At 40.8% G+C, this 16,125-nt stretch overlaps 1 protein-coding gene across 1 annotated transcript in view; it reads right to left on the reverse strand.

Moving 5' to 3' along the window:
• Nucleotides 1–1,591: 1,591 nt before the first annotated feature.
• The window catches only part of FBXL17 (F-box and leucine rich repeat protein 17), a 2,072,621-nt gene continuing 2,058,087 nt past the window's right edge, over nt 1,592–16,125 (reverse strand). The window contains exon 9 of the mRNA XM_078675463.1: nt 1,592–4,452. Coding sequence (XP_078531589.1) covers nt 4,315–4,452 — 138 coding nt within the window. The 3' untranslated portion in view covers nt 1,592–4,314. The remainder of the gene's footprint in view (nt 4,453–16,125) is intronic.

The raw sequence follows: 16,125 nt of genomic DNA on the forward strand, positions 1-16,125 counted from the left end.
GTCCTGATGAAAGCCACGTACCCATCGGGACAATTGGCAGAAACATGTTGACCTCTTTCTTAAAAATAATTTCACAGCGGTGACGGGATGATAGGACCCCTATTCACTGCACCTTCCATTTTAATTCCACACAGTCTCCCTTTTGAATAAAGGATTTATGGGTGCACTGTGATGGCTTTTTAACTTTCACCTTTTGGGCCCCCACTCACTTAGAAGTGCATCCCTGTCTCCAGGTGCATGCCCGCCCTCCACCAAACGCGGTTTCTGGAGGGCGAGGACTGGCAGATGATGAAGCATGACACCTGGTGGTGTGTGATGCCAGTCTATCACTTTTTGCGAGATGCCACAGTTTCACAAGGCACCTCACTTTGAAATTAATCTGGTCTGCAACTGGGAGCGGTCTCTATTGTGGTCTCCATTGTGGTTACTATATTGATTGGAGGCTAACCGTCTTCCACTACCCTACTGCCTCAGGCTACTGCTTGGGAAGTTTGTGTTGTACCCCAGAGGTCTCAGCATCCTAAAGACAGGGGGCGTGCTTGTAAAACAACTCTCTACTTCCTGTACAGTTATAGTTTGGGATTTGGCCCAGGTGAATCAGGAATTTAGCAGCATTGAGAAACCAAGTCCCAAAACCTTTACATAACAAGAAGAAACATTGCTAGTACTCAGCATAAGAATGAAGAATGACTAGATGTTATGAAGGTTTAGAACAGGACTGGCATTTGCTAAAACAAAAAGGGTAGGACAAGGTACTGATTCTTCAGAGTAATACCTAACACTCAAGACAGAAATTGGTTCATTCGTCGAAATGGTTCACTCGAGCCCTGAGGGAATGAAAATATTATTTGAAGTGAGGAATTCCCACTAGGACTCAGCTGAGGATGAGGATGAGATAATGGTGTACTGCATCAACTATGCATTCAATGTGTCACTAGTTTCACACAAGTAGAGATGACATTGGGTTCATCTCAACAAGTGTCCTTATAGTTATTAGAAAGGAAGATAACAGAAAACTGAGATATACGCTTATCCAAAGAGTGGGCCACTCTAAGCACAGATTTACAAGTCCACATTAAGTTCTAGCATACACCATGTTTCATTGTTTCATGTTCATCGACGTTCTAAAGTGTGTACTGTTGGGAAGTGTTTCATTCCAGAAATGTACAAAATAGCTTATGCATCAATAATTATTATAATCATTAGAGTTCAGTATTACAGCCATTCTGTAGACAAAGTGGAGGCACTAGGATTTCAGAAGCATGATAATGTACTGGTCACAACATCTAAATGATTTTATTAGGGTACTGTCTGGATCAACAAGGGTAATTTGGTCTCGTCTACGCTGAGAAAGTAAAATCCTCAACCACATTTTTTGTACCGCAGAGCATCGTAATAGTAAAATGGGAATGCCTTCAGGTCGATAGGATACACAAATTCATATATAGAGTGATGAGAGAAAAGTGCTACAGATGCATACTCGACAAAGTATATTTTGTAAAGCTGATAGAAAACCACTTCCTTTTCAGGCTCCAAAGGGCACTAACTGACTTATCCCAAATAGAAAATCACCACTTCGCACACAGAAGAGTTATCATTCATAGTTTTTTTTTATTTTGAAAATATGGCAGCCATTTTGGATCAAGTAAAAAGCCCTGTATTAAAGTGTTCACATTAGTTTGCGGTGTACAGTTGAACTCGGCAAAATGTAATCAAAACTAAATGCAAACTGTCTAAGCAGACCACAATGGCACTTCTAATAACAGTATCATTTATGGACTAACACAGGATCTGGTATGTTTAAGGTGTATTTTGTATGAGAATATCTGGATTAGTAACATTTGCAAGTATTGCAGCTCCCAAATGGCAAAAGTTCTGTTTTTTATATAGAGAGTCTAGGTACAACTTCACATCAGAAAGTCAAATATGTGTATATATGATAAATGTTACTGTTGTGTACAAAAGGTGGCTTCAACTTAATTCTGTAAATCATTCAATGAATGCTTCCTCTCCACCTACACATTTTTATTTTTACTCTCACAAACATTTTGTTTCACACAGTATGGTTATACACCTTAGTCAGGATATTAAACATTTTTTACAGATTGGAAGTGACAATCACAATACTTCCACTTCAAAACTTCATGGGAACTAACACGATATTATACAATTGTTAAGTGACAGAATAAAATGTAAAGAATATTTACAGGAGCACCGTCCTTACACAAGATCTGTTCTTGACAATACCACCAAAAGCTTTGGTGGTTGTGGAGGGTGAAAAGAAGACAAATTAATAGAGGCTAAAATGAAGTACATTTTATAAACATCACAACATTCATCATATCAGAAAGTAATCAGATAAAGAAAAAGGCTCAATCACAGTGGAAAAAGCTTAGAAATGCGATCTTCAGGTTAGTATGCATTTCATCCTTAATTTATTGTTTAGGTCTAATGTGTTCACACTTAATGCTTATAGAGAGCTGCATTAACTTATAGGACGAGATGTCAGGCAATGCATTTAATGACACATGCAAGGTGCAAAACCACAGTGCGTCATCACGTAGATTAAAACATCTTTATTGCATTCCTAACAAAAAACCTTTTATCAACAGAAATAGTGAGCAGTCATTAGGGATGTTTAGTAGATACCTAATTGGAAATATGGCAAAAACATGTCTTCCTAATCATCTGCTCACCTTTAGTGTCATTTTATAGTGTTTGCAAAGATCAAAGTAAGTTCCTCATGCAGGCCTGGACTAAGAAAGACAGATCAGTGGTAGCTTTTCAGGCTCAAATGGAAAAATATATATATCTGAGGCAGATCTCTGTTGCAAGGACGAATCCACTTCACTCCTAACTCGTCAGATTCAACGACGATAAACTGTCTTACAGCATTTCTCAACAATGAGTGCCTTTCACTTAAGACATATAGAGGGGAAATGATGCATTATAAAATACCTGTTTCAAATTCATACTAAAAGCTGCAAATTAAAACCAGCGGGACCTGTGTTTGCTTCACCATAGCATCTGAATGCAGTCTGCATTGCGTCGCCGGAAGAAAGACGTGATCTCTCCTCAGAGTCTTAGGAGATTTGAGGATTTCAAGGATTGCAATTTAACAGAGGACAGTAAATTCTCCAGGGGGCGTCCTGCTCGGACAGCTGCCTGTCCACAGGGTGCATCAATTCCCGGGGCTGTCATTAAAGCATGGTCATCCTTAGGCCTCCGACCCCATCAGATTCGCTATTCCTTTCCATACTAATATAAAATGCTGAATGTTTCAGCGGGTACCGGTTTCATATATTTTGTGAGATAGTAAAATGGCCAAGGGAAACAGTAACGGTCTCTGGCCATAGGGGAAAGAGCAGATAAGAATACAAAATTAATCAGCAAAGCAATTTGTTAGTAAACCGTTTAATAAGTAAGAGCTGGTGACATGATTCTAAAGCTATAATGGCATAAACTGAAACGCTGCCAAAAAAGGCTTCACACAATTTTACTATAATCATTGGCACAATAGAGTAAGATGTTTTTGGAAGACACTTGAAATATCAGTTTTGTGTTCATTTAATTTTAAATTCGTGGATCTGTGTGTCTGAGTTCACATTTCGAGGGTGGGAGTTTTTTTTTTTAAATGCATCATACCAGGGTTAAATGTACCAGGGAAATGTTAATTTGCTTTTACATTAGTAGAATTTTCATTCACATTTTGAAGAACATTTGAAAAGTCAACTGAAATTCGAAATAGAGTAGTACAGTTTATTCTGGTGAAATTATTGCAAATGAACAAACACATTTTCGCTACGGAGAATACGCCAGGCATTCCTTTTGTAATCGCCTGATATACTTTTTACTCATTGCAATAACTTCAGAACGAGATACCGAGCTAAATGTCATTTTGATCCGGGCACAATTCTTACAGTTGGAAAAACTTCCTTCCAAAGATGAATGCTTAGTTTGCCATAACTAAAATAAAACCATGAATATGTATGGTCAAACCATCATCAACCTCTACATCACGCGCACTTCATTGACCAGACTTGATCCAGTAATTAGGACCTATAACAAATCAAAATCTCAGGAACAAAATCCCAACATGGTTAGCAAAAGGAAAGGAATTCGTCTACAAGCCTTCAGAAAGACATGAGAATAAAATGTTTTTAAAGGAATAAACCTGAATTTTTTCTCAATTTACAATTTTTTAAAGAGATTTTGAGATGAACGGAAAAAAGAAAGCATATAAGCAAGCCTTGAAAATATTTAGAGACGTCTCAATTCTGCAGTGCCTCTGCATCGATCCAAGCAGTGACAGTGTTACGAGGCTGACGAGGTGTTTGGTGTCCAACCCATTTGATAAGCGCGCTCTAAAGTTCTCTTACAGTCTTGAAGTACAGTACTAAAGGTGATGTGAGGATACTGTTGCACCAGCTGCTCCACAGTGACTTCATTCACCTGTAGGTAAATAAAATATAAGATATAAAATAGAGGAAAACAAAGTTTAGATTATTATAAACGGTCTGTGTGTATGATTACCAGTTGGCATGCATGTTGGTTATCATTAAAAACACATTCCACTGATGAGACACATTTTCCTAAGGTGTACCTTAAACATGAAAAAAACCTCTTAGTGAGCCCTCAACACAGTAGGTGTCTGTATTACGTTGCTCCTACCAGCTATAAGTTGGAAGCCATGAGGAACAAAAGTCACCTTTAGTACAATCTTCTGCCATCCATTCTTTCTTAACCGCATGCGCGCTAGCTGTTTTCCCACTGCGCGCTGCGTTTTTTAAAAAAAACGCGTTACATGACGAGCTTAGCTCGTCATGAGCGTACGAGCGTCATCACTCATGACGAGCTGAGCTCGTCATGACCGCGGAAGGGGTTAAAGACTGAAGGCTTACGCAGTGCTTACGATGTACTTGCCCACATGTTATCAATATATTCTTTCTCAACCTCACTCCAGCGAAGCCTATTTGTCATTCATCAGCATTAACCAATGCACTCAACAATTACATCGTCAAGCCATATATTTAAGAGAAAAACATTAGATCTGGCAAATTAGCAATGCCTCTCATTCAATGACAGAATAACCTTTTTGCGATCACTATTGCGACACAGAACATTATTCAGTTTCTGCACCTACTGCACCTATCCCAATGCAGTTTTCACACCATGGGCACTGCAATTGTGATGCACTCCATAGCTTCCTAAAACATGTTTTGACCCTCACTCCTCTAATAAAATGAACAACTCTGCTTTATTTCAGGACTTTGGTTTTAACTGAAAAATTAGGCACTCATTTTGAGTAACAGTCAACCAAACAATAGATATTTGTCAGGAAGACTGAGTTCAAAAGTAGGGTTCACCAGTGTCTATTTCTTTTTTTTTTAACCATCTTTTGTGATACGTATTTCCAACATAAGTAAAGCTCTCCACTTCCCAGCTTTTTAATGTCATGTGCACTAAAGAGTTACGTCCAAAATTCCTGAATGCACTCAGAAAAAGCTTCTCTGACTGAGTTCTTCTGTTATTTTTATCTTCCTTTTTTTCTTCACAGCACTCCTTGCCAACACATATTTCGTCCAGCCTTGTCCCCTGGACTTCCTCAAAGTGTATATCGCTGCTGAAAGTGTTAATCCTAGTTCCTGCTTACGACATAATAATGCATCAAATAATCTGGTTTCCCCATTCTCTTTTGACTGCTAAAGACCAATCTTCCCATCTGCGAGTATATTGAATTGTTCATATCCGTGTCCCTTTAGTACTGCCAAATAGTAAAAGGCACATTTTCTGTGTAATCCAGCTACAGTTGTATCTAACTATCTCACGTGTTGTTTAGGCGATGAGGACTTACAAGTGAACTAGTACTCTATTGGTGGTTTGCGCTGACAATGCTTGTCACCCATATTGTTTCACTATGGAGGTTTGTTACTTTTCTGTCATCATACAACCAAGGAAATCCTGAAAGAAGTTCATGCTTGCAATCTTAAAAACAATGCCAACACAAACAAAAATGTAATGCCTAATTCTGTACACAAAAAGTGACGTCACAGAGAATATGAGGTAAGCAGATGATGGATGGACCCCAATCTGATGTTATGTGTATTTCTAAAGAGCTCTATCACCCGCTAGGGTACCCTGGCACTCCGCAGGTGTGTGCACCTAAGCCTGCCCATGGCACGCTGGTTAATTGAAAAGTCAGGAATTCAGCTTTTTGAACAATTCAAGACGAGAGGAGGCTCAAATGTGGAGTGGGAAGTCGATCCATGCATTAGGAGTGAGTAAGAGAACGCCCATCCTCCTGACCTGTTTCTGTATATGTGTGGGATATGGGCAAGAAGATTTGTCCAGGAAAGGCCAAATATGCAGAACGTTTTTGCGTTAACCATCCTGTCCGACATTTAATTAATTTTAGGGAGGCTCAAACAGAGCCTGATTGATCTATCAGGTTTATGTGACACCACTACGGGCAACAAAGCCAGACATGTAGATGCCTACAAATGTGTGCGTTTCTTCTGAAAACACTTTTATTCATGTCTGCCATCATCAACTTTGCAGCACTCTAAACAGGTCTACTGTCATACATCAGCTGCCCCCAACTCCTGATGGAACCCTAAGATATAACTAGGGAGCCACAGTCCTGTAGGCTGATAAGGACCAATAGTGAATAATGATATATTGCATACATTATAACATTGGATCATAGGTTTCAATCTTGAAAGCCACATGATAGCCAAGTACCCCTTTTTTCCAAGGGACAGTGCGGTTTTTGAAAACTAGATTTAGACACTTGTATGCCAATTCCCCTTCCCCTTCATCTAAGAAACGTAATCTTGCTATTGGAGAACTGGATCCTGTAAGATTATGCTAATTTAGTTTCTCTAAGGCAGGAGCCTTATGCCGTGTCTGCATAGTTGCAACTGTATTTTGCAACAGTCAGGTCAGTGCTCAGTTCAGTCCCAACCAGATGCCCCTTCTCTGTGACTGATGGCTGCCTCTGGGCTTTATTTTCCTCTATAGAATATACTGCAATGGAAGAGTAAGTGTTACCAACTGAAGATCCAATGATTAAGGGCAACGGCTTTGCATAAGGATGATTTACTTACTTGAAACAATAGATCAGAGGTGTAGGACCTTCAGAAGCAGAGAGCTGGCATAACATTTTCCTTCATAACTGTCATGTTCTTATTTTGCAATAGTAGAACTGTTTCTTTTCTAACCTTCCTTGTCCCTCGTAATCTCTGCAAGGTTCCATTACGCTTGCAACGGTTACTGAGTCAGTTGCTGTTGTACAAGTCCTGTGCAGGGTGCGTCCTGCCTTGCCCCTGTGTTCTTTCGGAATAAACCTACTTATCTCCAATTCTTCGTGTGGACCTATTCACTACAATTTGGGGACGATATTTAAAGAACACTAGGGGGCCCCTTATGATGTCGGGCGGATTGCCTCCGCCAGGCTGGCGGTAGCCACCGCCGGCCTGGCGGAGGCAATCCGCCCGACATCCATTGCCCAATTCCCCCCGCCATATTAGGATGGTGGGGGGGACCGCGGCGGTGAAAAACACCGCCCGCCTGTTTTCCGCCTCGGTCGCCTGGTGGCCGGGGCGGAATATGTTTAATATGGTGGCGGTGTCTGTTAGACACCGCCAGCCATATTACAATGGGCATTTTGTCAAGCCTTTCGAAAGGCAGGCGGTTTTTGGTTTGGGGCCCCCTGCGGGCCCCCCTGGTGATGGCCGAGGTGTTTGGTGCAATGGGGGGGTACCTGTGGTGCCTGCCGCTTCGTGTATGCAAATGCGTGCATTTGATTTTAAGATTGTGGCGGGCGGTGCAGTGAGCACCGCCCGCCTCAATGTTAAAATGAGGATTACGCCCGCCACTGTGGCGGGCGCATCCTAATGCACATTTCGGGACCCCCACACTTGAGGCGGCGGTCCAGTTTCCCGATAGGGTGGCGGGCATAATAGCCCCCTAGGAATGCCTGAACCCATTTTTTGGGGAATTTCTGGAATTTCTCTACGTCTCTACAATTTGAAGACCTTCTCTTGTCTATTTCATCCTTCGAATTCTTCAAGGATATACCATTTTTTTCACCTTCCAGCAACTCATTTACAACTGCCTATGTGATTACTACGTTTCCGGTATTTAAAGGTACATTTCTCTACTTTTAAGATCCTATTCCTTTTGCCTTATGGGAATTATTCAAAGTGTGGACAGATTGGCATCCCCACGTTTTCATTTCCCTAAACTAGGTTTATTGTTTTTCGCATATGTTAACAGTAACCTTGGGTGTTTAAGGAAATTAGGATCCAACGCTTATTGTTTTTAAAAGACGCGACTTACTGAGACTGTGAAGCATGCACCATGGAGCGTTCGCTTTCCATTCTTCTCTTTACTTGCGTTCCATTCCCAGTGCTGCTTCCTCTGCGCATTTTCACTTCCCTCAAACGTGACGTATGAGACGTGCGGCCATTTTGGAAATATTTTTTTTTCTTAATAAAAAGGTGTACTTTATTTATCATTACAGCGTAATTCAGACAAGTTTACGCGTAACGATTGTTCAACACTTTATTTTTTACGCTCCAGTTTCCAGTATTTTCTACATTTTAAACCAGACACTTTTACTACTTTTTGACCAGTGTTTGTCACTCAAGCTTAATTGTTTTTCACAAAAAGTGAGTACTTTATATTCATATTTTCTTTCATCACTATGGCTACTCAGAATTTTTCAATGCAACCTCCACAAGCCTTTTGGCCAGCAGGAAGTGAACCATGTATGAAATGGTTACAGTGGAAAGCTTATTTCCTGAACTTTATTGAGACAATTGATGAAGAAGCCAAAATGAAACCTGAAAGAAAGAAAAAGTGATTTTTACATTCAATGGACGCTGGAGGCTTAAAAATGTATGATGAAATGACAAAAGCAACCGGTGGGAGGGAATCGAATGTATTTTTAGATGTGTTGAAAGATTTTGATAACCATTTCTCCCCCAAGGTTTGTATACATATAACAAGATATAATTTTTTTCATAGAAAGCAGGAACTGAATGAAACTGTTGATGTTTATGTTGCTGCACTTAAAAAACTTGCAGAAGATTGTAGCTTTGACCACCTTCGGTAACAATTTATTAGAGATCAAGTTGTAATGCACACCCGCGACCCAGCAATCCAAGAGAGACTCTGGATTAATGGTGATGCTGATCTCAAGGACGTCTTAGCTATAGTCCGAAAAGCAGAACTCTCTAGCAGAAGTGCTAAAGCGATTACAAGTGAAACAAAGGATAAAGAAACTCAAGAACAGGTTGTTTCAAAAATTCAAAATAAGTCCAATTTTAAACAGAAATCTCTATCCAAATCTTTTAGTCCTGATTTCAAGAAAAGCGAAAGTTTCAAATGCTACAGTTGCGGAAGTGATTCTCATTTGGCCAACAACAAACTATGCCCTGCTAGTAAGGAAAAGTGTGCGAACTGTGGTCTGATTGGTCATTATTGTAGAGCTTGTAGAAGAAAAAAAGGCAAAAAAGGCAAGATTGTTTGCAATTCTTCTAGTGATGATGAAGCCATCGTTAAAAAAATTATGCATTGCTCTATTCAAGATGACCTTCAGCACAATCACTTAGAAAACCAATTTATCATTTACATCTCATTATCTAAAGCCAATTTGTAATATGTTGATTGGGGGAGTTTCCATTGATATCTATGCTGACTCGGGTTCTCCCTACACAAGTGTTTGCAAAGATGTCTGGAATTCTAAATTTTTACATTATTTAGGTGAAAAGCTTTACACTCCTGACATTGCCCCAATTGATTATTCTGGTGAAAAAAATAGACATAATTAGTTTCAGACCTCTACAATTCAGATTTAAGGGCAGAGAATCTTTAGGAAAATTATATGATTCTAAGTGCGGACCTTCTGTACTTGGGTGGAAGGACCAAGGAAATCTTAATAATATTTTAAACCCCAATAGTTCTGATACTGTCCTTGTGGTGGATGAAAATGGTGATATAGGTAATACCATGTTATCTAAATTTCCTAAAGTGTTTAATGGCAAAATTGGTGTCTTTAAAGATTTTCATCACTCCATTTTTTTAAAAGATAACGCCAACCCTAAAATTTACAAAGCTAGGGAAATTCCCATTGTAATTCACAACAATGTTGAAAAGGAGTTGGACAAACTTGTTAAAGATGATATTCTAGAACCAATTGAATCCTCTGAATGGATTTGTCCCATCGTGGTAGCTAGACGTTCTAACGGAAAAATCTGTTTATGCATTGATCTCCGCCATCTCAATGATAACATAGTTATTGATAAGTTTCCTTTGCTGAAAAGTTCAGAAATGCTTTCTTTGGTTAATGATGCTATGTTTTTTCAATGATAAAGATCCATAATTACTGTAGATGCCAGCAATAAGGGGTTATGCGGGAAACATCGTTTACAACGCGGTGTTTACACCGCACTACCTTAACAACGCTGCCTTTACAACGCAAGTCGTTACTACGACTTGCGCTGGATGGCGCTGTTGGTTAAGGAATATTGTAATTTTATATTCCAACACCTTCCCTACTGTTACGTGGACTGGTGTTGGAATCTAAAATTATAATATTCCACAATCTGCACCCTCCAACGCAAGTCGTTGTAACAACTTGCGTTGTAATGGCAGCGTTGTCAAGTACTGCGAACTAAAAGATCGCGTTGTATTGATATACATCCGGTTAGGCAGTGTTCTTTCCCAAATTGATGAGAAAGGGATCGAATCAATCTTAGCATGCACTTCTAGGGCTCTTTCCCCTCCTGAATTTAAGTTTTCGGTCATAGAGAAAGAAACTTTTAGCTGTCGTTTGGGCTTTGGAACATTACATAAGTTTTGTTTGGGGCAGAGAATGCACAGTCAAATCTGATCATAAACCTTTAGTGAAATTTCTTACTACTGAAGGGTTGTTTAAGGCTTCAGCTAGGATTGCCAGGATGTCAATGCAGTTACAGGAATTATTTACAAGTTGGAATATGTTCCTAGCAAAAGCAATGTTCTTGCTGATTTCTTTTCTCGTGTGCCATTAGACATTCATGAATGTATTGTTAATGAGTGGGATTCTTTACATGTTGCACTTATTCACGATGAGAGTCCTTTTTGTATCAAAAAAGAAAAGAGGGAAGATGAATACTTGAAAGAAAATGATTTGGTTTCTCTTAACTCCCTCATTCGTCAAGGCTGGCCTGAGAAATCCAAGGTTACATCTAGTCTTCAACCATTTCGGGAGGTAAGAAACGAGTTATCTATTACTGACAATACTGTATTCCGGGGAGACAAAGCAATCCCTCCCACATCTCTAAGAAATCTCATTTTAAATGTATTTCATGAAAATCATTGTGGTATGGTGAAGACCAAACAAAATGTTAAAAAATGGTACTGGTGGCCAGGTATTGATATGAATGCTGAAAGAATTGTCAGAGCATGTGTTATTTGTTCTAACTCTGACAAAGCACTTAAAACTTTAAGACCTGACATGTGTGAGCCTATTATTCCTGATGGTCCCTGGCACACTGTCGCTATTGACATTATGGCTCCCATTGGTGACACTCCTAAGTATATTATTTACATTACTGACATTTTCTCTAGGTGGCCAACTATTTCCATCGTAGACAAAATTGATTCTGCTTCTGTTCTACAGTTCATTGACAAGGTGTTTATAAATGAAGGACTTCCTGTTCAAATCATTAGCGACACCGGTGTACAATTTGTGTCTAAGTTAGTTCAAAGTTACTTTGAAAGAGTTGGTGTAAAACGCAAAGCCACTTCTTTATACAGCCCTAGTGGTAATGGCATGTGTAAGAGATTTAACAAAGAACTGAAAAATGCTATTCAAATTGCTAGCATGAAAGGGACTGTTTGGGAACTTCAAGTTTTTAAAGCTGTCTGGACATATAGAACCAATGTTCATGAGGCTTTAAAAATGTCTCCATTTGAAATAATGAGAGGACGTATTGCCAGAACTAAATGTAATCCGGAGTGGTTACTTAAAAGTACTAGTCATGATATTTCTATGAGTTCTGTAAATAACAATATTCTGAAAAAACAGCTCCAATATAAACGTACTTTTGATGATAAATTCAGTTCAGGGGGGGTTGATATTAAGGCAGGTATGTGGGTGAAAGTTAAAAAACCCTGGAGAGTTTGCAAAGGTGAATCTCAATTCTCTAATCCTTTGCAAGTTAAGAAGGTTTTATGTAATGCTCTGCTTTTGAGTGATGGCAAAGTTTGAAACATCAGGAGAATAGTATCTACAGAGGAAAGAAGGAAAAACTTGCACATTCCACCCCTCCTTTACCCATGTGCACTTTTGATGATGACTATACCTAAACTAACTCTTCTAATTATTGTACATTTGATCCTCTAAAAAACATTGTGAACAATCATTTTGTTGAGGGAGAACGAGGTGGTGTTGAAACTACATCGGAAGTAGTGTCGGTAAACAGTGATATAATTTCTGACAATACTAATGTTAGTTCTTCTGGTAATATTTCTGTTAATGAAAACTCTACTTTTGATAATTCCATTGTTGATACTAACGATGTAACCATTGGTACATCTTATAATGAAACTGCTAGTTCTGGAAACGTTATTAACAAGAAAAGAGTATGTTCCAAACCCAAGCGGTTGGAGGATTTTGAGTGTTAAGTATATTTTATTTTCTGTTATTTATTTATTTTATGTTTTTGTTTTCTTAGGAAGGAAGGTGTGTCATGTTCTTATTTCGCAATAGTAGAACGGTTTCTTTTCTAACCTTCTTTGTCTCTCGTAATCTCTGCAAGGTGCCATTACCCTTGCAACGGTTACTGAGTCAGTTGCTGTTGTACAAGTCCTGTGCAGAGTGCGTCCTGCCTTGCTCCTGTGTTCTTTAGGAATAAACCAACTTATCTCCAATTCGTCGTGTGAACCTATTCACTACAATAACCTATAGACATATAACCAAAGGGCCCCAGTAATCGGGATTGTGTTGGATTTTTGCTAGACCCTGTTTAAAAATAACAACTGGTCCCTTATTTGCAGAGGGCACAAATGCCAGAGAATGACTTGCTGGAGCAAAGCCACTCGGGAGGTGACATACATTTAGCATGCTCTCCACAGAGCAATTTGAACCAAAGCTTACTGTTTTTTATGCAGGGCCCTCTAGTGCTCTAACTAGTCAGCCAGCACATGTACCATAAATAGAGCTTCTAATCGAGGCTCCAATCTGTGCCAGGTCTGGTGTACAATGCCATAAACTGGACTGTGTAGCCCTTAATAAAACTAGTCAATGGAATGCAGCCTTTAGAGATGCACTGTTCAGACTTGGTGGTATGAGCACCAAGGTTAATCAAGATTCTTTACAAAGCTTTCCCTGCCCACATTGGCTCAAAAAGTTTTTTTGCTACTTTGTCACTTGTAGGGGAATGATAGACTGTAGTTTTCAAATTTGAAAGTACTCTCGGTCTGATAATCCAGAAACCTGAATAAATAAATGAAAGGTAGGTAAACATACCATGAGTCTCTAAAACTGTAAAATGCTAAGTGTTTTTGTTAGAAATTGAGTTTCTGGTTGGCAGAGGTAGAAACCCTGTCCAACAGGAACCACAATCCTAGTCAGGGTAAATCACAAACACACCCTAAATTAACCTGTGCTCATCCTCTGGTAGCTTGCCACGGAGCAGTCAGGCTTAACCTAAAGGCGATTCAGAAAAGGGGGTGGTGATGGACAGAGCATCTGAATTAAGCAGAACACTCCTACCCAGTCAAAGGATCAGGGCTTGATCCATCACCGTTTTTTAGCTCACTGCACCATCCCAGTTCAGAACCTGGCTACATGCAAATTAGTCTGTCCCTGGCCCAGTGCATCATGGGAACAGGGCAGACCAAACTACCAAGCCAATTCTTTACGGGAAAGGAAACAAGCTTCCGGGGACCGGTTTCTGGCATTACAGCCGTCTTCGGCCCGGCTTGCTTGAATCCTGATGGTGCAGTGAGCAAGGGACTCATGTCTGAGCATACCCTTCCACTCCTATAGTGGCCAAAACGATTCAGAAAAGGGGGTGGTGATGGACAGAGCATCTGAATTAAGCAGAACACTCCTACCCAGTCAAAGGATCAGGGCTTGATCCATCACCGTTTTTTAGCTCACTGCACCATCCCAGTTCAGAACCTGGCTACATGCAAATTAGTCTGTCCCTGGCCCAGAGCATCATGGGAACAGGGCAGACCAAACTACCAAGCCAATTCTTTACTGGAAAGGAAACAAGCTTCCGGGGACCGGTTTCTGGCATTACAGCCGTCTTCGGCCCGGCTTGCTTGAATCCTGATGGTGCAGTGAGCAAGGGACTCATGTCTGAGCATACCCTTCCACTCCTATAGTGGCCAAAACGATTCAGAAAAGGGGGTGGTGATGGACAGAGCATCTGAATTAAGCAGAACACTCCTACCCAGTCAAAGGATCAGGGCTTGATCCATCACCGTTTTTTAGCTCACTGCACCATCCCAGTTCAGAACCTGGCTACATGCAAATTAGTCTGTCCCTGGCCCAGTGCATCATGGGAACAGGGCAGACCAAACTACCAAGCCAATTCTTTACTGGAAAGGAAACAAGCTTCCGGGGACCGGTTTCTGGCATTACAGCCGTCTTCGGTCCGGCTTGCTTGAATCCTGATGGTGCAGTGAGCAAGGGACGAAGACGGCTGTAATGCCAGAAACCGGTCCCCGGAAGCTTGTTTCCTTTCCAGTAAAGAATTGGCTTGGTAGTTTGGTCTGCCCTGTTCCCATGATGCACTGGGCCAGGGACAGACTAATTTGCATGTAGCCAGGTTCTGAACTGGGATGGTGCAGTGAGCTAAAAAACGGTGATGGATCAAGCCCTGATCTTTTGACTGGGTATGAGTGTTCTGCTTAATTCAGATGCTCTGTCCATCACCACCCCCTTTTCTGAATCGTTTTAACCTAAAGGCAACGGGTAAAGTATTTCTGCAACACTTCAAACAGTAACACAGTGAAAACACCACAAAAAGACTCCACACCAGGTTCGAAAAATATAGCTTAATTTTATAAATAAAATAAAACAAAAATAAAATAATCCAATAAGTAGATATGATTTTTTTAAAGAATAAACTGTAAAATAGCGCTTGGAAGTAATAAGTGCTTATTTGGGTTATCAGGTTGCGCAGGACCAGCGCAAAGTCAAAAGTTCAGGCTTACCGTGATGGAGAACGAGGTGGATTCAGGAACCCCAATTAGGCCCACAGAACAAAAGTACATTGATCCTGGTTGCATCGACAAAGAGGCAAGCGTGCAGCTGAGCAATGCGTCAGTGTTACCTACGCAGGGGTAATGCATCAATTTTCTCCATGTACCAGTCTCGATGAGCCGATTTAGAGAAGCGACAGTTCTGAAAGCAATGTGCCGGGTTTCTCCAAGCAGTGGCAGTGATGCGTTGGCTCTACTGCTGCGGTTTCAAAGGTGTTGTGCTGGTTCCAAGGGTGATGCACCAGTCTTGTTCCCGCAACAGCAATGATGCGTCTGTTCTGCGCACATAGTTGAGGATATGTTGGTTCCGCTAGAGCAAACACCTTTGGCCGACTTCCAAGGGTCCAGGACTGGGGTGTCATAACTAGCAGGGCAGATTCACACACTGCAGAGTCCAGGTGTATGAGCAGGATGGATGGAAGTATTTTATGTCCCTGAGACTTCAAATCAGGAGGCAAGCCAGCAAGCCCTTGAAGTCACTCTGGGTTCAAGTGATGCCAGTCCAGTCCTTCTCACCCAGGCAGGGGAACAGCAGGCAGCTGAGGAGCACGGCAATGCAAGAATCCAGAAAAACAGCAGTCCAGCAGAGCGGCAGTCTTTCAGCAGCACAGCAGTCCTCCTTCCTGGCAGAGTCTTCACAGGTCCAGGAGTGTACGCAATTAATGGTTTCAGAGGTCGAGTACTTATACCCAGTTGTGACACTGAAGTGGGGGAGACTACAACTAATGTTTTTGACGTGCACAGAGGTCCTACATTCCTGCCCTGGCTCCATACTCACTACACGGGGGGCATGCAGCCCTTTGTATGTGGACAGGACACGGCCTATTCAAGTGTAAATGTGAAGCTGTGCCCAGCTCT

Source organism: Lissotriton helveticus, chromosome 2_1 (genome assembly GCF_964261635.1).
Source record: "Lissotriton helveticus chromosome 2_1, aLisHel1.1, whole genome shotgun sequence".
NCBI classification, from domain to species: domain Eukaryota; kingdom Metazoa; phylum Chordata; class Amphibia; order Caudata; family Salamandridae; genus Lissotriton; species Lissotriton helveticus.